The sequence below is a fragment of the Molothrus ater genome, chromosome 3, assembly GCF_012460135.2.
Source record: "Molothrus ater isolate BHLD 08-10-18 breed brown headed cowbird chromosome 3, BPBGC_Mater_1.1, whole genome shotgun sequence".
Taxonomy (NCBI): Eukaryota; Metazoa; Chordata; class Aves; order Passeriformes; family Icteridae; genus Molothrus; species Molothrus ater.
In genome coordinates, this window is record NC_050480.2 from 19988968 (window position 1) to 20012135 (window position 23168).

Genomic DNA, 23168 nt, shown 5'->3' on the forward strand with positions numbered 1-23168 from the left:
AATAGAAAGCAAAAGCAGTCCTAAACCCAGCGACCTTTGCTATTTTAAATACCCAGAACAGTAGAAGCAGGAAGCAAAAATGTTAACTCCAAATACTGATACCTTGTGACTGAAACAATATTGTGTTTGTAATGAGTGGGGGGGGTTTTCTATTGCTTTTTGGATGGGAGAGCATAAATTAGAGGAAGAGGAAAGACACTAAGGGACTGGTATTGGAAAACAAAGGAAGGACAGTAAAATAGAATGGCAAGAATTTAGAGACAGGTCACAGAATACAAATAAATTGAAAGACAGAAGGGAAGGTTTTAAGTGCTTTTGTTATTCTTGCATGTAGGAACCGATACGGCTGATACTGAGACTTGACAGAAACTGGGAACTGTAAAGTGATAAAAATACTACTAATAAAGTAATACTTACTATTGTTGTCTAATAGTTGTCTTTTTAAAATTTTCTAAAAATCTTTCTCCATACACTTGTGCTTCTTAAAGTCTGTGTCCAGCCAAACAGACGAACTGAGGTTAAAGATAACTTATATTTACAAAAGGGTAGTTCTCTTAATTCAATTTTTTTTTCTTGGTGTCTTTGTTTCCCATATCTAGTAAATCTTAATGGTGCTAATTAGAAGATGAAGAAGATGAAGGGTGGTTTCTATCAACAGTGTGTCTCAACAAGATGAGTTTATTTTTCTTTTAACCAAAGACAGACTCGTTTACCAGCAGATATCAAGCCAAAGATGTTAACACCTATAAGTGTTCACACTTCAGTGAAAACTTAGCTGGCTTTTGCTTGCCACAGGAAAACTGATGTTGTTTTCTATTAAATAATTTTTTTCTGTTTTCTAGTGCCATATTCAGTGTGTGTGTTGGTCATTGGGCATTTCAATGCTAGGTCAAAAAGAAGTTACATACATAAATATACAGAATTACCAAATTTACAAATATAACTGAAACCAAATTTTTTGTACTGAGCTTAGACATTTCAGGATTGTAGGCAAGTTCTCTCTCTTGCTGTTAATGTGTCACTGAGCAGAATGGAAAGTAGGACCTGTGAGCAAGAACCAAAGCAAGGGAGGATGTAAACTTTAAACTCTTAGATTTCCTTTCTTTGAATACTTCAGGGTTTATTTCCAATCACTCTTTATTGTAATGTGCATGGACTGTTTGTACAGTTATATACATAAATTTGTATTGAATTTATCCTTTGGTGAAAGAAATATGTTTGTATAAATATTGCAGTTTTGCACACTAATTCAAGAACTGGAAAGGGTCTGTGTAGCTGCAAAAGATGTGGCTTATGATCAATGAAGGCATGAAAATTTGTGATAGGAAGAAATTCCCAAGTTCTTTTCCAACCAGACTTTGAGCACACTTTATATCAAATTTGAGAAATAAAAGTAGTCTGGATTAATACCCTTAAAGGAGTTGCAGGCTTTCCTATAGCTAGTGCTCTGATAACCCTGCACTTTTTTGTTATCTGGCTAGGTTTTCTAATTTAAAAAAATGAAACAAAAAAACCCCAAAAGCCTATAGAGAAAGCACCTCTAAAATACTGTAATTAATTTGTCATCAGAGCACTGAACTGTAGTACTGTTTATTAATTGAATCAGTGAGTGTATTTAGTTTGTAGTGAAATTGTTTTGTTAACTCAGTGGAGTTGAGATACTGCAGTGATGGTTTTGAGAACCTGTGTGTAAAGTGTCAGTGTTCTCAGGATCAGCCCAATACTGATGGTTATAGCAATGTGTTTATCACCTGTTGTACTAGAACAATATTTTTTCTCTCTTCTGCAGCTGCAGTTACCTGGCTTTTTACACAGCAGGTCTTTTATTGTGTAGAGAATTAGTACAAGAAAAGCTTAAGAATTCATAATTATTTCATAGACACCTACTGTGTAGCAAAAGTTGCAGTAGAAGCAAAAGTCTTTTTAGTCTGTTCTTGGTGGTACAAGATAGACACTTAAACACTTAAATACTGTAAAGCTTGTAGCAATTGCCTCCGTTTTTTTCAACTGTTCCCTGCTTGATCATCATACTGTAAAAAACAAACAAACAAAAAAAAAAAAAACCATTCAGGGTTTTGAAATGTGATAACCATCAAACCAATCCAAGAAACTTCAAACAGATATACTCTTGCTTTGTTTATTTACTTTATTCCAGTAGTGTTTGTCTTTAGAAAGCTAATAATTCTAAACAAAGAATATGTGTGAAAGAGTTATGATTTGGCCAAATTTGTACAGATGTATTGCAGCTCACCTTAGTTTTTATTTAATATGGTAGAGTAATATCTCTACACTGGGAACTGTCTCGTAAATCTGAGCTAGTTTTACTATAAAGCTCAGACTCCTTAATCAGATATTATTGTTGATATTTTTAATTCCATAATTGCTCTGCCATTTCTACTGTTTGCATTTGCAGACAGTTTATTCTTGAGAAAAAAACATTCCATCAATTAAATCTGTGATATGAGCTGATTATTTGGATGTAATCCACAAGATAAATCCTGAAAGGCTCTGGAATCTCTTAAAATGGTCATTCATCATTTTGAGGAAAATTGTTAGAAACTGTGTAATTACAGGATAATTGTATAATTGCACATCTTAATTATTATATTTCTTACTTAACAAGTTATATATATTTGCATTAATTATGCTACCAAAATGTTTAATTACTAAATTATGGTTGCATGTGGGGGAGACTAATGTGCCACCTAAAAACAAGTTTGTAGCTTGTATTCTGCAAGCAAAGTTTTGTTAAAATTAAATATATGTTGGAAAAAAGATTGTATACTATTGTGGTGTCCTCAGGTTGAACAGAAATAACAAATGGTTGTCTGAGAGAAGTATTCATAGTTCTATAGCTGAAGACAGAATAGGGATATACCAGCAGATGGAATAATAGAAAGAATTTAGCATGCTGGTTTGGTGTTTAATTATTATAGCAAAGAATAAAGAAAACCAGTTTTTACAAGTTGTCTATAACTACTGTTGATACCCACATCACACAGTCCTTCACTCTCACCTCTAGTATTTCAGTATGCCATCTGGACTGTCTTTATTTTATTTTATTTTTTCTTAATATATATGGCACTCGCTCATTTAATCACTGTGGAGAATGCTCCCTGCCTTTGTCATATCAGTCAATAGTGAGTGTCAGCTTTGACTTAGCTTTCTTTCTAAATCGCGTTATTTGGCTGTCTTGCTAAAGAAACAACCTTTCTTTTTCTGTCTTTCTACACAATTTTAATCTTTTGCTCAGGCTCCCATCTTTCTGTATTTTCTGTTACAGTTTCTTGTCTAGCCTTGACAAAATCATTTTTGCCTGTTTATATCCATTTAGAATGTGGTGACAAAGATGGTTTTCTTAGGTATGTCTTTCCAGTATTATCCTTCCACTGCTTTCCCTTTCCCAATTTTTTTTTCTAAATTTAAGGTGCTTTTCTTTTTCATAAGATCTTTCAGGTTGGTTTGTTGCAGGCAACACTCTAGTACGGAAAGGTTTCTGAATTTAAATTGTAGTTTAAGATTCATACCTTGCTTTTAGGGCTTTTGTACGGGGTTTGTTTTTTTTGTTGTTTTCTTATCAATTGTGCCATGTAGCTCAATATTCAAGGTACTAAGATGATAATTTAATTTTCCTGCATTTTATTTCATCAGTCACCCTTAATAATGAATGTAGTCCAACTGCCACCTTAAAGCAAAAGCAAAACCAGTTTCTCCAATATGATGATGTATCAGTCATACTTCCTTGTACTGCACTTTACCTTTGGTTTCAAAATAAAACAGTTCTTGGGTGTTTTTCTATAAAGCTGAAAAACCTCCATCATTGCAGTCTCCCTATGCATTTTGCCACATGGTCCATGATCTTATCCTAGGAAAGTTGTTTTTCATGTATCTGAATCTACCTTCTTACAATCCTGAATTTATTACATTATTAGTCAAAGATTAAAATTTACATGGTTTCTTACTTTGAAGGCCTATATGTCATTCTTGCCCTCTGTTTCTTTCACTCTGAGTCACCAATACCAAATTGTGTGAGGAAGTTGTGATATGAGGAACCAAAGTCCTTTCACCACAGTTGAGTCAGTGTGCTCCCAGAGCACAGGATGAGTCAGGCTGGAAGGGACCACAGTGGATCATCTGGTCCAACCTCAAGGAGGGTCATCCTAGAATGATGCCCTCTTGGTGAATTTATCAGTTGTTCCACAGCACACAGCTTCCACTGCTTTTTATAAGAACCAACAGTGAAAGGCTGGAGAAAGCCCTCATGGGAGTAGTTTTACAAATGTCAGTCCATACCCTGAACAGGGTTTTGATAAACCAGTATTCTCTCAGGAGGGGAGATGGGAGTTTAACAAAATAATTCAGAGTTGGCAAAACCCAGCAACCTCTTCCAAAATGACAGCTTCAGAGCTGTGAAAGCTTGATTTGTCTGCACTTGCCAGAGTTAGATTGCCTATGTGCTAGTTGCTGTAACTTAATGGGTTTTTTTCGAAGCTTTGCATTCTTAGCTTTTTGCTCTTCAGTATCTTAATCAGGCTCTTTGTGGAGTACTGCAAGGAATATGTCTATTGGAAAAAGATTTCCCATTTGTAATTATTTCTGAAGATGATCAGCTGTGATTTTAATCCATTATATATACTACGTGGTGTATTGATTTTTGACTAATGATAACTTTTAATAGACCTGTCATGGAGTATCAAGTCAGATTCTTTAGAGAATTCTTTAGGCTTAGCTGTACTTCATAACCTCTATATGATGCAGCAAGTGTAGTCACCTTAAAACAGTTGTGTTATCTCAGTTGATGAGACTTAAGACATTCGTCCAAGCATGTCAGGAGGATCACTGTCACAGCTCTGTTTGTTGCCTAAGAGATGGGGTCTTGCTCCAAAACCAAACATTAAGCCTCACTTTTTTTTTTTCCACAAACACCATTTAGTTTCAGTAACACTGTGTCTGATGGTGTGTTTGCTTCATTTGTTTAATTAACACCTAAGAGAATTCAGAGTCAGATAAAGGAGAGGTTTTTGTTTTTTTTTCCAGAGAGATGTGTATGTGTTCTGTGAGAATAGGAGACTTCTGAGTAGGGGAAGTAAACAAATGATCAGTTTTATTTATCTCTCAGTTTCACTGAATGGATGTAGACGAATGATATGTCCTGATAGTGAGATCCTTAGTCACTGTTTCCATGGATGAATTCTTGGTCCTTCCTGTACAGTCATTGCTGAGAGCTGCTTACTCTTAGATTCTCTGAAAATGTATTTTTCCTCCAGTTCCTAATCTAGAGCCTATTTTCACTCTGCTACATTAGTGTATGTTTACGGAAGGTGTTCTCTGACACTAGTTCTTAAATGCCTCAATTTGTGGTAAAGGAAGATGTTTTTACAGCTTTGAGTGTTTAGGTAGTTATCTGATTATTATCAAGAAAACGTTAAAGGATTTGAGAAAAAAAATAACCTTTTGTTCTTAAGTATTTCCTGTTGTGACTGCTGACATTTTAGTTTGTTTCTATGATTGCATGTTCCAGTTTTCAACTGAAATATTTTTGTCTAATAATAATCTTTTGTTCATAAGAAATATGGCATACTTTACATCTAAATACATACTTTCAGAAAAGGAATCTTCCTTTTTAGAGAAAATCTACAAAGACATATATACAAACTTTATGCACAAACATCTTAATTTCTTTTTTTTTTTTTGCAGTTAACTGAGGTAAAATCCTTTATATGAAACAATAAAAATCTCAATATATAAGATTGTTGTTAAATTCACAAGTTTTTCCAAGGCCATGTTTTATGGAGGATACAAATTCTGAAATAGAATGTTAGAAAAACATTGGGAGACTCTTCAGATACATTGTGCTTTAATTTATAATGTATAATCTATACATACTGTATAAACTATATAAAGAATCAAGCAATCATATCTTTCAGTGTTATCTATTGCCATCATTCCCCATGCATTGAGGCTCTCACTATAGCTATTACTATAAAACGTTCCCTAAGTACATAAAGGCTCTAATCGTTAAGATTTTTATTACCAGCCACACATACAGAGCTGCAAATTGCCTTGTTTCAGATTTATTATGTATTACTCTAGAAATTCTATAAAGATCAAAAGAACTGATTACAATGTTGACCTTTGCATTAACTCATCTGAATTTAAATTCAAGTGTTTGATTTGGGAAAATAAGTCCATTTATCATAGGTCTGCTACTGAGGGGATTGTGCAGCCCTGATTGGGGGTGCTGAGACCAAATTTATTTATTGAGCATGGGCTTGAAAATTGTCTGTAGGACAAGAGGAACGAAAGTTTGACCTGCCATTGTGTTGCACCCAGGGAACAATGTGGCAGCTGCCCTTTTCAAATATCTAGCAGTTTGTTTTCACTGAACAGCAAACAGATATTTATAGTTTAAATGCATTTAACTGCTTCAAAAAAAGGAAGCCAGTAAGCCTTTTCTCCTCATGAAAGATTTAACTGTTAAATACAAATACTACAGTCTAGCAATGTGGAAGGGGATGTGACATTCTAGATCTTGGCTTTTCCTTTTTCAAGTCCTTTTGAAGTTTGCTGTCCTGGAAATATAAATATTTATGAGTGTACATTTTAGAATCGACTCCTCAGCTAGTAGAAGGATGGTAGCTTTATCAATTAATTAATTGTAGCTCATTTAGTGTGCATATCTATATCAGCTGAAAGGCCAGTCCCTTCAGAAAAGTAAATAAGTGAAAGAAATTAGAACTAACAAAGCTGGAAATCATGTATCAACTCAGACTCTCTGTAGTAGTGTTCACTTTCTAAAGTGAACTTCTAAATGTGGGGATTTTGTCAAAGAACTGCAACTTACACGTTTAAATGTTGGAGTTGTCAGTTTTGTGGACTCAGTCTGAGGTATTCATGTGTGAGAAACATAATTTACTACTTAAAGATATCTCCCCTCTGGTTTGGAAAAAAACTTGTTATATTCAATATAAACTTAAAGTAATTAAATTTTGATAAAATACAAGTCCTTACCTGTTCAGCCGGTAGTGACAGCAGGTGTACAAACAGGGTGCCATGATGCACGAGGTTGTCTGTAAAACAAGACATTTGTTGTTTGCATGCTTGCATTTTTACTCAAAAGCTGGTAAAAGCATTGATGCCACAGTGATGCTGCCAATATGTTTATTACTGTTTTATTTGGGGGTTTTTTAGTTTAATCTTAAGGGAAATATGTATTATAATCATTTCACCAGCAAATGCTTTAGTTGAAACTTCAGTATGTAAGGAATATGTTGATATCCCACCTTTCTCCTCGAACTATTCAGTTAAAAGAAGAGACAAGTGGAGATGAAATACCATTTCTGGTACGAAAAGAGGCTTGTCTTGATATGTGAACTGCAACACTTTAGACTAAAGTCACTCCAGACAGCCAGCAGGAAGGGTAGGTTTGAGAAAGTAAAGTTAATATTTGTTACCCTCCTAAAATGATACATCCAAATCTGTTTAAGATACCTAACAAAGTCTGTGTTAGGAAATTATTGTTCAATTGAGGCATTTTTATTTATGGATCTGAGTCATATGGCTGAGAAATGAAATACACTTAGTGGAATTGCATTTTTTATGTATTAGGAACAATCCAGCATTTAAGATACGTATATCATATGTTAACTAAAAGTGACACTGCTGCTTAGGGTTCTGAGGGCTTTCCACTTTCAAGTACTTTAAATTTTACCCACCCTGTAATTCTGTTGCTGCATAGCATCTTTAAAACCTTATGTTTTGAACTTCAGATTTTCACTTCTAAGAGCTGAATTTGAGTGATGATCCAATAACAGATGAGGATTGCTTTAATGCATGCAAAGGGCTGTAAGTACATCCTGTCCTAACCAGCCTTGAGTTTTATGGTTTCTGAAGTCAGCAAACTTTAAAAAAACATTTGTGAGGGGTATTGTCTCATCTCCAGTGTTTATTCTCTTTTAGATACCTAGTGAAAACCTGAGTGCTCTATTAAAAGAAATGACTGCAGCCTTGGGGAAATTAGTGGGCTTTTTGTTTGGGGTTTGCTAGGTCTTTTTAGTCTACTGCACTGTGTGTTATTTGCACCATGGTCTGCAGGTTTACATTTTTGCTATGTGAGGAAATGTATTCCAAAGTTGAAAGGAAAGTGCTCCATTGTATTAGGGGTACGATTTCATTCTGCTCAAAAGCTGATAGACATTTATTTAATAAGGATTCCTGAAGAACTCTGCAAACTTGAACTTTTAGGAACTTCTTTTCCAGAATTGTTAACCTGGGAGGCAATGGGAAACTAACTTATCCCAAGTGTCTATTTCTTTACTGAGGCCCCGTATTTGAAATGTTTTACTTGATTTCATCAGTAGGAATTTTGTAACTCAGCCATAGATCTCTTAGAGTATTTTACCTAGTTTAAAAAATAAGTATCTTTTAATAGAAACCAAAGCCTTTTGAGAGGATGCAAAAAAGGGTGTTTATTTCTGTATTGATCAGAATCCTAAAGCACTTCCGGGAGAAAATATTGTTCATACAGAGCAGAGTATTCTTTTGTCATGAAGGCATTCATTGGTTGACTCTGTCAGATGAAGGAGAATGCTAAAATGTTTGGCTTTTAAAAGTGACTCCTTCATTTAAACTGCAGTGATTTCCAAGCATAGTTTGAAAAACTGTGTTACTACAAATATACCTATAGAGTCAAAGTAGAATCCCTTGGTCCTCCTGACGCTTGGTCTTTTAAATTGTAAAATGGTAAGCCTGTTGGCATGGTAAAGAAAACATACTCCAATTGCCTGAGGATGTTCTGGAAGGATGTCATGTGTCAGTCTTAATGTAATCAAGGGTTTTTTCTCCTGCTATTCTCTTGTTTCTGTGTTTGCCATTTGACTTCAAACACTAAACCTTGAAGATAGAATTCTTCCTAAATATTTTTAAATGGCAGAAACAGCACAAATATTCAGGTTTAACAAACCACAATGCTACAGAATTATTGAATCAGTCCAGAGCACTGCACTGTGTTGTTTATTTATTATGCCTGTCAGTAGATATGTTTTTCACATAGTGAACTACAATCTTATCTAAAGATGAATGAAGCCTATTCAAAGAATTCCAGGGGCATGGAAGAAGCCCGGTATAAGAAAGAGGAACGTTTCATCATAGTAAAATGGTGCTATAATGGTGGATCATACAAAATTATAGGAAATAATATCAGAGATTTTAAGATAGGATAAAAATGGAAAATATATGCTTGCTAACTTAGCCACAAAATATCTCTTGAATAGTTTTATATGAAAGCTTCTGTAGCTGATAGGCTTTCACTTTGAATCAAAGAAAACAGTAGGACAATCCCCATATCTTACGATAGAAGTAAGTAGGTATTTGGTTAGAGCAGAAGCTTCCAGAGGTGGTCTCTCAGATCTGCAAGTAAAAGCAGGAAATAACTCTGAAATCCTGTAGTAGACTGAAGGCAAATACATTTCTGGAATGGTAAAAGTAATTTACCCTGTACCAGAGATAAACTATTTAGCTGTATAAGGAGATGAGGCATATATTTTTCATGGTGTCTTTAAAAAGAAAACAGAGGGTTTCTTTGTGTACCGAGTTAGGTGAATATGAAATTTCAGGGTTCAGGATATTTCATCATGTCTGAACCTCATTTAGTTGATGTTATGGATGATAAGCTAGGCAAATGATGTATATCTGCATCCTTCAGTTTAAGAATTGGAAAGATGGTTTAATTTTTTTTCCCTGAAGATTGTTGTGTGTGAATGTTGCTTTTCCAGAAAGGTGCCTTGAACCATGTAATTAATGCCATATTTCCCCCACCCCACGGAACAGGCACTCCCTCACTATGCACCATCTTTTGATGGGCAGATGACCTCTAATTTAGTAGTAAGATGTTTGATTCCTTATGAATATGAATGGCTTTGATAACTTTCCAGAATTTTCTGTAAGTTTTTTTTTTCATTCAGTATTTTCCTGAATACATGGCTATATGCCGGAAGAAGTTGAAAATGTTCCCAAATACTTCATGGCACTTATGACACCTTTTCAGTGAACATCTATTTCTTGCCAACAGCATTCTGCCTAATTAATATAACACTGTATTTTTATTATTTTTAAAATAGTTTATAAAATGTCAAAGTTTTTGTTTTGTGCTGCTTAAATATTTGCGGGTCATAATGCCAACTTCAAATTACTGTTTGCCTAAATTTTTCTTCTTGGCAGCCTACACAATTTAATGCTATTGGGCATATGATACATGCAACAGAGTTTTCTGCCAATATATACAATTTATTGAATGCTACCATCAAATGTAATTTTATAAGAGATTCAGCCAAAGTTGTGGATGTGCCTGGCTTTTTTTTTTTTCCTTGCATTGAGCTGTTTATAAATTCTTCTTAAACTTGGAGTTCTTCTAACTCTTTGTAAACGTTACAGTTTCCAGTTAGCTTTGTGGAATGCAGTATTTATGGTTGGTGTCCAGTTAGTGAGTGAATAGGTGAGCTTTATCTTGACCATCAATTTTGATTTTTTTTATTTGGAGAAATCTGAGCATCATATCAATAGTTGGGAGCATACCATGTTTTCTAGCATTAAGTCTGCCTGTAAACTAAACCAGGCTTAATAATGTGCCAAGTTACCTTGATTCAGCCTCTATTCTGCTGTTTAAACTTCTAGGTGTTTTGTAAGAAATGGAATAGTCTATCAACATAGTATTGCGTCATTAGCTAAATTAAAATTACTGATGCTGAAAGTTGCATTTAGTAAGCAAACATCACAGGTATGCTTTGGCAGCAAATGAAATGAAAACTTAATAACTCACGTCAAAAATTTTGTACCACAACCTACTTGAATGGCAAGTGGTGGATTCAGCAAGGCTTTGTGTTGGTGCTATTTACTCAGCCATCTTGGGGATGGTTCTTTTCCACATACTGTCATTTTTCGTAGTAATATTTGCACACGAAATTCATTCTGGCTAGTTTTCCTATTCCTTCCCTCCCAAACTAAAATCAAATATGTATTCCAGCATCCCATAGGAGAATGCATATTTTTTTGTACTGATGGTAAAAATACTTCCCCTTGACTGAAAGTGAAGTTTGCATCATGGAGATAATCAGATTATACCATGAATAGTCTATGAAAGCCTCTGGACATGTATAAATTTTAAGCAGCATGGCTGTCTCTCATAAATAGCTGCTGAACACAATGTACTTCCACTTCCCTGTCTTGGATGTTGTTTTGGTGAGTCATGTCATACTGTTTTACAAGTTGTAAGTTTTAAGGACAATTGGTCTTTATTAGGGACTAAGTTAGCTCAAGGTGTTTCTGTAATAACATGCCCATAAAAACATGAAATGCTGGAGTTTGGTTCAAGATCTTCTCTGTGTAAAGACTCTCTCTTTGGTTTCTCTGATTTTTTTTTTCATCCCTTAACAATAGAAAATATAATCTTCTAACTCCTCAAGAGCAATTTAGGTTTTGCTAGGAATTGCTGATAACCAAAGGCCAGAATTCTATGATGTATGATGTCTGCCCTGAGGTGGGTGAAAAGGCAGCTCTCTCCAGGACTTGGCAAAATGTGCTTTACAGCTTTGTGTCTGAAAAATAGTGTTCTCTGTGCCCTGCAACACATTAAACACTTGCAACAGAGAGAAAAATGTTCTTTATGATCATTTGTTGGGTCCCTCTGTATGATCAGGACCCAACAAGCCAGGTACTCCTTTTTTCTTGTTTCTACAGTGATGTTTTGTAAGTAGAAGATATGGTTTTGGTTGGAAGATATTTCCTTTACATAGTCAGGAATTTCATAAGCCTAAGGCAACTAATGTGTTGTAGAGTTACCAAAACCTATTTTAATAGATCTGGCCAGAAAAGTAAAATTGGTGCTGCCAGAGTTATCGGGGAGAGAGAATTGTCATTCCCCCATGTAATTTCCAGAAACAGAAGAGCCTGTAAATGAGAACAGTGCCCTGACTTCTGTCCTGCAACAGAGGCAGCCACTGTCCTCACTCACACAGACACACATCTACTTAACTCTGTTTTCTGTACATTGTTTTAAATTTTCTAGGAGAGCAAAAGTTTTTCACATACTGAACACAACTTTCTGACAGAAACACTCTAGAACTCCATTTCTTTGATAGCACAAAACCAGTGATGCTGCTTCATCTTGCTGGAAGAGAGGATAGCAAAAAGAAGCAGCTCTCTGCTCCTGGAACACAGACTTCCCTTCCTTTGTGAATAGTATTTTGGAATAGTTACCACTGTAATGCATTACAAGTTTAAATTACTGTAAGGGATTTACTCGGCTCTCTTAAGAACATACTGTGTTGTTTTCCATCATACAGGGCTTGGTACCATGCAAAGAGAACTTCAGAGCTCTCTTACTGATAAGGAGGGATTTGAGACTAAGATAATACAATTTAGTCTTCAAGTCAAAGTTGATGATGACTTTGCACAATCCATTCATAAGTTTAGCAATCAGTAGGATAGATCTTTAGGATCTGCATTATGTTGGAAATTAAGAAATTCCGTGCAACCTTATTCAAGTGTTGATATCCTAGTATGGCACTGCTATTAAACCTAAAAAGCTTGAGAGTTTATTTTTAAATGTATGAGTGGAATTCCCACTTTTGATTTTTTTTTCCTATTTGAACGTCCTTGTTTCCATTTCTTCTATAGTAGAAGTTATGAATATTTATATTTGAACACAAGGTAATGGAAAAGCTAGAGAATGTCTTGCTAAGAAGAATTATATTTATTGTAACATATTTTAAAATATGTTTTATTTCTGTGTCATTTTGCTTGGGGAGAAAATTTTAAAATATATCTTAAGCCTGAATTTAGCTTGACCTTAAAAATGCCCAATGAAAAGTTGATTTCTGAGCTTCTGTGTGCTTCTCCTGTTCATCTCTACTGATGTTTACAATCTGAAACGATAGTTGTAATTATATGTTAGAAGCTCAGATGGCAGAAAAGTGGCAAATACAGAAGGATTTCTAAAATCTGTTCTTCATGTAAGCTTGTAGTGTGAAACATTTATGTACAGATCAGTTCAAAATAATGAGAAATGTCATCCACATACAACAGTGAAACTGTCCAAGTTTGTGACTGAGGCTCCCCTACAGCCTTTTTCCTGTTGTTTTACCACTGTTGCGAGCCCTTCTGGTGAGAATTTCACTTGAAATGAAGAAAAATAGTTTTATGGGCACTAATTATTTAAATATCATCTAACCTGAAGGGCAAAAGGTCATGCTTTTATTTTTGCAATTCAAATGTGTAAATTTCACAACATCTGTTATTGATCAAACTGTATGTATTTTGAAAGGTGTTATATTCCAAATCTTGGCAAAGTGTCACCTTTTAATCCACAATCTTCTGAACTGTTTTCTTCATATGGGAAATTTTTCACACTGCTATCAGCATTCTCATGCACTCAGTCTTCTTATCCTGATAATAGTTCAGGTACTGCCTGGTTTTTGTTGTCCAGGCTGTAATACAGCTCATTGTGGCAAAAAACAAAGGGTAGTAAGTTTTTCATGCAAATGAAACTTCTACAGTTCAAGACTTTTAAACCCATGCAGGACTGTTGGTGTTATGACAGGAAACCATTTGGTGGCTGAGGGAAGAGGAGAATTATGCTAGCACACCTGTTAGGGGTCAGTATTCCTCACTGTTTCCCAATCAGTGGAAGTATAGTGGTATGGAAAAGATGGGATCTCACTGTAATTCTGTTTGCTACAAGTCCTTTTTCTGGAACACTGTGGGCTTCGGTGGGAAACAGGTAGTGAGGCATTCTGTTTAATTGCAGTGATTGGCCATTTGATTTTCATTTCATTCATAAGCTAAAATCCTTTGTCCTTTTTGTAAATAAAAAGGCATTACTTGCAGGCTGCATTCCCACCAGTATTTTTCATCTGTTTTCTGATGGTAGAATGTAACATTAATACATCTATGTCTAAATATGTTCATGAGTGTATAGATTAATGGAACCCATGTCAGCATGTTTAAACTGAGTTTTAATGTGTAAGTAGAATGGAAAAACTTTAAAGCAAATTATTTGGCTCAAAGCTCCATTTATATGGTGTATGTTTCAAGCTAATAATCAGGGCTTACTGTGGGTCAGCATGTCATATCCCAGTGGTGTCTAGTGAAATGGAGGGTTATCTTCTATGTCAGCTAGATAACCCTGTGAACAATTTGGAGCAGTGGAGATAATGGGACTGAATTCTGAAATGAGGTGAAACTCTGAGATGGGGCACAATTCAGAACAGGAGCTGGAAATATCAGGAAATACAGGGCTGCGTGTGAGCACCGTGCGGCTGCTTGTGAAGGCAATCATCTTTTGGCATCAGGAGTCACTTGTGTTTGACAATAATCCTTGATATCCTGCAATTAAAATGTGGGAGAATGGCAAATCAGGTACATATTCCAAGGAAACAGAAAAGTGAAGTTAAAAAAACACTTCCTTGCTACTGGCTCTATCTTTATTTGTCAAAGTTTTTTGGTTTTTTTTTAATTTTGATACAGACATTGCACAATAATCTGTAAGTATATTTGCCATGTTTTGGACTGCTTTTCTCCAAGCTGTGTTGCTCACAATTACTGTGGTCTTTAAAAAAGTTATAGTTTATTCTCCTTTTTTTCTTCACAAAATATAACTTTTATGTACTTAGAGGAAATTGTAGGTCATCTTTGTGGCAGTAGACACACGTTCATCCTTCATATTTTTAATTTTTTTTTAGTACTCTGTATTTTACTGATTTTAATTTTATATATAAGGAAAAGGCCAAATCTGTTTTACATCTATGAAGAGAATGGTTATGTAGTCTCTGGTTTCATATGTCTCAGATGATGCAGTAAGCTTTCTATTTGTGCATCTAAATCAAACAGTTGATACTGCAATTGAAGTAATCCGCTCTTCATACAAAATATGTAATTTATATGAACAGATTATACACTACTTGAGTTGCAAGTTTGTGTCCACCTTAAGAGCTAGCAAAGTACATCCTGCTGAATTCCATTGTCATCTTGGAAACTGGACTACTGCATGTGTCTATTTGCAGCCTGTATTGGACAGATTTGGGAGCACTGGTATTAAAGGCATTTTTCCTGCTGCCTGTTGTATCACCCACCTTGTGTTTGCCGTTCTTTTTTAGCCTCAGCCTAAGTGAATGATGTAGCAGTGATGAGCATGTTCCTTCTGTTCCATTTCTCCCCACACTAAAGGATAACCTCAGCTGTAACTCGGAGCAGAAGCTTGGTGACTCCTGTAGCCTTTGGTCAGCCAGTAGAGGCCACTCACAGCTTGCGACTGAAGCCAGGCAGCCACTTGGAGCTGGGGATTTTGTTGTGTGCTTGGGATTTGAATCCACACCCAGCCAGCTCAGGCTGCCATGAACTGGCTTTGTACAACTGGTACCTGCAAAGGGCTCTTCTAGGAGCAATTCTGCTCAGATACGGAAATGCATTAAATATTGATGTTTTTCTGTTTTCTCTAATAAGTCCCACGGCAGCAGGAATAAAAATCACCTTCTGTACTGCAAGCAGACTCAAAGCAAATTCTTTGATGACATCCTTTGTTGTTGGTACAATCTTTACTGTCATTACATTATATTACTTTAACAAAGTAAGGAAATACTGTTACAGAACCCTTTTGGAGGAAGGGAAAGGAGGATCTTGTTTAAGTGTTTTTTCCAAATGTAGCCAGCATCTCCCAGATCAAGGCTAGTTGCCTAATTGCTGCTCTGCTACTTCCTCCTCCCTATATTACTGTTTGGGTAACTTATTTATAATTTTACAAGGTAAAACATTATTTCAACATTGTAGATTATTCTTAAATAACAAGGCTACAGTCCCAATACTACTGAAATCAAAATCCTGTTGATTTAGTGAAGATTTCACCTAAGAATAAGTTTTATATCTAAACAGACAGCTAGAATATCACCATAAAGATTTTATATATATAGTATATATAATATATATGTATATATGTATATATATAATATATATATATATATATATACATATATATATATGTATATATCTATATTTATGCAGCATATTATTGCAGCATTTAATTAGTGGCTCCATTTCCCAAATAAGGTAAATCTGGTTTACTTAAGATTAAATTTGTTAAATACTAGCTATTTATTTTTATTTAGAGTACTGAAGTAACAAACTTCTGGCCATTGTTTTGTTTCACAGCTGCCCTGAATATTTCCCCTTTCCTGATAGAAAATATTGAAATAATGGTGCTGTCTATTGTGTTTTTGCAGTCAGGAGAATCTTACATTTGCCTTTTTAGGAGTTGAGTTAATTTGAATATAAAAACTACAAATTTCTGGTTTATATTTTCTTCTTGAGACTTGTAAGTCAGTCCATTTTTTGCAGTGTTGTGAGCTATTATTGGAGGCATAGTGCCACACAGTAATATTTCATATTAAATATTAGGAATCTCAGAAGAAACTCCCCTACTGACTTCCTTGCAGATGGGAGTCTTAAAATTCTCAGTTTACCAGTGCCTGCCCCATAGACCAGTTTTTTCTGTTACATTATATATTAGTATTATTTCCTCTAATAGCTCCTCCAGTGTTACTGTATTACACACCTAAAGACAGCAGGAATGCACTAATATATATTATTACAATGCATCATTAAACTTACTCTGCCTATTCTATAGTGTGTAAAAACTGGTCCATTTGACAAAGATTCAGGACGAAACATGGTGTGTGATATTTTCTCCTAATGTTACAATTTAAAACAAACAGAAAACATTACACCCAGGCCAGTCTATTTTCAAAAAATTACTCTTTTTGTTTTAAACTTACATTTATTTAACTTCAAATTCAGGTTTTGTCTTAAAAGTAGCAGACAAAAACTGTGAAATAGCAAAAATTTACAAAGAAATTCTATTCTTTGCTTTTATACATGGGATTTAAATTTCCCATTTTTCTCTGAAGTAGCTAGGTTCAATAGTAGAGTTTTCTGCTTTTAGTCTCTAATATTCTTATGTTATTCCTTTCCATCTGTTAATCATTTAGTTGAAAGCTTATATATAAGAGATAGAGACAGTTTGATCAGTTGTGTGAAAAGAAATGTAGCGAAAACTCTTAACAGTGTGTGAAATCACTGGAGAGACTGGGGAGCTGGGACATACTCTGTCATGCCAAGAAACTTATTAATTCTTACTTTTTTTTTCTTTTTTTAAAATGCCTTAAGAGAAAACAGTAAAACATATACAGGGAGGTGCCTATTTGCTTTAGGATAAAAATCCATGTCTTTTGAACTATTTTTCTTTTTCTTTTCTTTTTTTTTTTTCTTTCCCTATCACTTGCATGTATTTTGTAAGCAGAATGGCAACAATCCATTGATTTTTGCAACACTGTGCTAGTAAGATGTTAATTTTAAAGAAATATAACTAGGGTAGCAAGAAACTGGTATAGAAATATTCTGCCAGTGAGCCATTTCTTCATGGAGACTTTGTAGAGTTTGACTGAGCATCACTTAAAGGTAATCTGTACATTAAAGAGATGCTTCTCTGGAATGGTCAGTTTGGGCCCTTCAGCAAGAGTGTGCCTTCAGAGGGAATAACAGTGTAATGGTAATGTCAAGCAAGGGTTATAGCAATGTTCAGTAATGTATACTGTGAAAGCTATTTTTGTTTTCATCATTTTATATATTGCTCCAAGTCAAATGTGCATTTAAAATACATTAAAGATGTATTTTAAATCCAGAATCTTGTTTAGTGTGTGTACTTTCCAAGGTTCCTAGTGGAGAAGGGGTAAAAAAATGAGTAGTAATAAATAGGTGCCGAAAATAGTAAGGTATTGCTTTTAATCAGTGCAATAAAATGGGGAGAATAGGTTTTACTTTATTTTTTCCCTTGATATAGTTTGATTTAATTTCCTATAAAGTGACAGTTGCAGATCTGTGAATTATGAATTTGACATTGTCATGCTGTAATTTCCTGCAAAATCCCATTCTCCGGGATTTGATTTTAGTTGCATTTCATTTTGGAAAACAACTTCTTTGCAGAAATCCTGCCTGAGAAAATTGGGGTTGCTATGGAACTTCTTAAGCTGTTGTTGATCATAGTAGTTAATTTACAGAGCAGAAAAAGCAACCTGTTCTTTCATTTAGGACAGCAGCTAGCTTAGTGTCCAGCAAAATTTTACTGAAATTTTACTGGTTTTACCTGCTATGAATGTGACATATTGTGACAACTAAGATAAGCTTTCAAGTCAAGTACTTTCATAATTATTTATGTGGCTTTTTAAAGCACATCATAGACTCATTTAGATTAGAAAGGACATGTAACAAAGATCAAGTCCAGCCATAAACCCAGCACTGCCAAGTCCACCAAATCATGGCAAGGAAATAACATCCTGTAAGAAAAGAGCTCAGTAGTATCTTTTCATTGCCCATGCTATGGCATGCTTGGCATAAAATCTAATTCAAAAGGCAAAAATACCACTTTCAGTGTTTAAAAACTACTTAATGTGTAATAAACTTACTTTTTAAGTAATGAAAAATATATCTCAGGAACAATCATGAATAGGACATAGTCTGTGTTATTTCAAAAATATTATGCACTAAGATAAACATAAATTATGAGCAGGGATATATTTGCTCACTTGATTGTGTGGCAACATGGGAAAAAATAAGGGACAAGAATGGATGAGCATGCATATTAAGGTTGTTTATACTATTTAAAATACTAAGAAAATATTGGGTCTTGAACACATCCATACTTGGGAGCTTTGTATCATAGATGTCTTTAAAAATAATTCATGACTTTTCATGGGCTATTCAGTAACTGAACATTAAAATATACTTCAAATGAAAAGTAAGCAGAATTATTAAGTGACAGGGTAACGTTTTTGTTGTGCATTAATGTGTTGTGGATTTTTCTTGGTGCCTGGTAGTAACTTTTCTTTAAACTACAGCACATGTAAATTAAAATAGCACTTTCTTATTTAATTAGGAGATGCATAAATTGATTATTTTTTATTTCTCTAATCTTTGACACCGTTTAGCCTGTTCATATAAAGTAAGTAGTGGTGTTCACGCACCCTGTGACTGAGCTGTGGGCACTTTGCTCCCTGTCCCTCAGTGGTGTGAGCCATTCAGAATGGGGGATGATCTCACAGGATCCAGTGCTGGTGCAGCCTCCCCTCCAGTGCTGGGTGTAGTTCTGGGCTCCACAGCTGAAGGAGCACATGAAGGTCCTTGAACATGTCCAGAGGAGAGAACAAGGCTGTTGACAGCACTGGAAGGCATGTCCTGTGAGCTGTGGCTGAGGGCTCCAGGCTTGTCTGCATTGGAGGAAAGAGGACTGAGGGGTGACCTCTTACAGCTTCCTGAGGAGGGCAAGTATTTGATGGCCTGGTCTCTTATCCCTGGGACCCAGTGATACCATGTGTGGGAATGGTGCAGAGCTGCTCCAGGGGAGGTTCAGACTGGACATCAGGAAGCATTTCTTTACCAAGGGTGTGTTCAAGCACCAAAGCAGGATTCTGAGAGACTTGGCTGATGCCGCAAACCAGTTGGTGGTTTTGGACAATTAAAAATGTGCCCCTTTGTGCCCTTAACAACGCACTCTAAATTGGTCAGCCGAGAATTGGTCAAGAGGTTCACTGTAGGTTCCTTCTAGCCAAAATGCTCTATTCTCTATTATTGGCATTTTAAAATTATAGTTGAGGTGCTTAATATTATTTTAGCCAGAGTGAAGTCCTCTGACTTTCTTGTCCTTTTTGTGTTTATTCCCACCATCTTTCCTTACGTCACTTCTGAAGTTTGTCATGTGTAGTATCTTACAGGTTGGATATTAGAAAAAATTTCCTCACTGATAGTGAGGTTAAGAATTAGAGCAGGCTGCCCAGGAAAATGGTGGAATTGCCATCCTGGGAGGTGTTCAAAGAATGCACAAATGTGTCACTTCTTGAAAGGGCTTAGTGGGCATGGTGGTACTCAGTTGAAGGTTGGACTTGATGGTCCTGGGGGCCTTTTCTAACTGTGATTTTGGGCAGCAGTAGATGGTGTTGTGTATTCTGAGGCAGAACCCCTTAGTGTTGAATGCTTTTTCTTTTTTCTGTATCCATTAGTTTAGGTCATAATTTCTCAGACAAAGAAATCTTTGCAAATCAGGAGTACTTTGTCTCTGAGTTGGATTACCTGTGTCTCAGGGATTCTGTGAACAGGATGCAGCCATCACCTTGTCATCCTATTCAAGCAGTGGTGAAAGGACTTGTAGCCAAAAGAGAATAAAGGTTTCAAAAATGACCCTGAACTTTATTAATATTGAAGATTTTTGTAATGGTGAGGTAGCAGATGGAGGTGGGCAATGATGTTTGGTTTAGCTTTTTATACCCTCAGTATGTTTTGCAAACAGGAATTAATTTGCATTAACATATTGAGAATCTTAGAGTAATTAGCAGCAAGTTTTATGCAAAGGTCTGTATATGTGTACCTTGTGAGTTTAGTTTTACAAACATTCTGTGGCTGTGTGGTAGATGACGCCATCTGGGGTGTGCAGGAGAAACCTGAACACTGCACTTGGTGATCACTTGTAACTGTATTCCAAGCAAGTTTGTATTCTCATATAAATTGGTGGAAAAACCTACTTCTGTGGTTTCTGTATTATTTTTAAACTGGCAATTTATCAAGTGAATTTTCTTGAAATTTCCATGCTTATTAAATTTCAGATTATGTATTTTGAGTAAGCTGGAAACATAAACTTGTTTCCATAAGTATGGCTGCAGGTAAACAACCAATTTTAGTCCAGAAAATAGCTTTTGCTTCTGTCAACATGTTGTTTATTTTCTCCCTGAGATAAAAAGTTCAGTTTTCTGATATTTGTACCAAGATAAAGTCTGTAAACAAGATTAATATGGTGTGGAAAAGGTTGTCAGCAGCCCTGGCAAAGGAAATAAGTTGCCTGTACACAGAACATACTGTAAACTGAATAAAAGTGTCAGGTCCACCATGAGATAATGTGATCATGAACCTCTAACAAAGCATGACATAGGCACAGTCCGCTTTTCTTATAGCCACAGTGTAGAAAATGGATTACTATATTCCAGGGATACCCACTGGAATAGCATGAAAACCTCATTTTGAGATTAATGTAGGCTATAACTCTCAAGAGCTGAGCTGCATGCTTACCTGTAGTTTTAAAGTAACAGTTTAGTTATTAATCTTAAAATTTGGAAATTACCTATTAAAATACTGGCTTATATTTCCAGGTCTGTCTTTGTGAATGGCCATTTCTCAGTTTTAGAATTAGATGAACTATGACATTGGAACAGTAGCTTTTGGTCAGTGTTTTATTATTATCCCATGGCTGTGTAAGGCCTTGATCAATCTAGTAAAACAGTAAATTCCAAAAGGGAATAAAGCAGTATGTGCTGTTCTCCTATGTAGCTGTCACGATTTCCTCTACTATGATTTGTATGTTTGCATAGATTTTTCAGAGATAAGGTATTACCAATGCTTTTTTATCCCCCTCAGCCAGAAAAGTGACAGCACTTTATTGTTTCTCAATTCAGCCCAGAGTGACATCATTCTTCTGGTCAAAGAAGCAGATTTTAGTCAAATACTTTAACCACGTGGAACTCTCAGATCATTCAGTGAGCATTCTTTGAAAGTCTTCCAGACTTGGAGCTCTGAATGCCCTGCCTTTTCTCCATTACAACACCAGATTAATAGGGAGGTTTTACTTAAAGAGTTGAGCTCATGGTTCCTATAATAATGAGTGGGCTGCTTTTATCCATGAATCTCCAGCTTATGTACTTCTGGCAAGCCTGAGCCATATAAATGTATTACCATTGAGTTTTTGTGGTCTCCTGTCAAACCTGCAAGAACATCTGACTTTATTCCCTCCTCTGGTTATCTCCTGACTATAAAATTATCTCCAAGGAATGGAAAGTTTGCTGCTTCATTCTTTCCATCAGGAACAGTTTGCCTCCTGCTCTAGTTCCTTGAGCATGTGTATCATGAGTTGTCTCTTCTTCTTCTGCTTTTATTTATCTACATATGCACATGAATTAAGCATTTTGCAAAAATAAAAGCAAAGCTGTTTGAATCCTTTCTTGAGCAATATCAACATGTCATCACCTGCAAAAGTCTGCACGTGCTTTTGTGCATTCTGAAGATCATTCTTCAGTTGAGGATAGCACATATTTCAGGTTACAGTATATATAAAACACTAGACAAGGACTACAGTACAGTTTGGTAAAATAATTTACCTTTGCTTTCTATCCTGTGTACACTTGAATTTCAAAAGCTTTGTGTTGGGAGGGTTGTTTTTTTAATAAATGTATTGCTGTATGAGCCATGTTGGCTATGATTTTCAAAACATCTAATTTTCCTTTTTTGCAGGTAAACATGGACTTGACAGAAAAGTAGCTTAGGTTGTTGAAATCTGTAAATGTCTTTATGTCTGACATCAAATCAAAATTGTTCATAAAGGGTTTTCCTTAATCTCATATAGCACTTTCTGCACTCAGACTTTACTGAAAAATTGCAGATATTGATGATTGCATTTACCATATCTAATATACTGTCTCTATTTTGTGTTTAATGTTTTTGATGTATTTTCTTAATAAGCAGTCATTTTGTGCATATGCTGCCCCATTATTCAAAGACTTCTTTTATCCTTCATGTTTCCATTAGATAACTCCAGGACCAGGAGGTAGCAGGAAAACAGTTCACTTGTCCCAGGATTCTCTTCACCATGAGTGAGTATCAGTGATGGGAATTACAATTTTTTGTTATTATTAGCTTTACAATGGTACCTCTGCCCCAAAGCCACATTTTACAACTGCATAAATATCTCTTGTGATGAGAGCCTCAGCTCAGTTATGTGATGGTCTTTATTTATTATGAGTACTTACAATCCTTTTTAGTTAATTTTTTTGTGTTTCTTAAGGAAACATGAAAATCAGTGCTTTGTAATATGTTTTTATTAACTTTCTAAATACCCGTTCCTAAAATACAAACTTGTTTAAGGCTGGATAGCAAAAATGGGATGTATGAAAATACATAAGCATCACATCTTCTAGTCTTTCATGTGAGGAAGAAGTTTATAGTAATTTTTACAAAAAGATATTGAATTCATTGTTTAAATACCTGTAAATAGAGAGTGTAATTAATTTTGTTTAGTTACTTTAGTGTGC

At 35.4% G+C, this 23168-nt stretch overlaps 1 protein-coding gene across 1 annotated transcript in view; it reads left to right on the forward strand.

Moving 5' to 3' along the window:
* Positions 1 to 23168, forward strand: part of GPATCH2 (G-patch domain containing 2) — a 118311-nt gene that overhangs the window by 60585 nt on the left and 34558 nt on the right. Inside the window, exon 6 of the mRNA XM_036380727.1 lies at positions 22666 to 22730. Coding sequence (XP_036236620.1) covers positions 22666 to 22730 — 65 coding nt within the window. The remainder of the gene's footprint in view (positions 1 to 22665; positions 22731 to 23168) is intronic.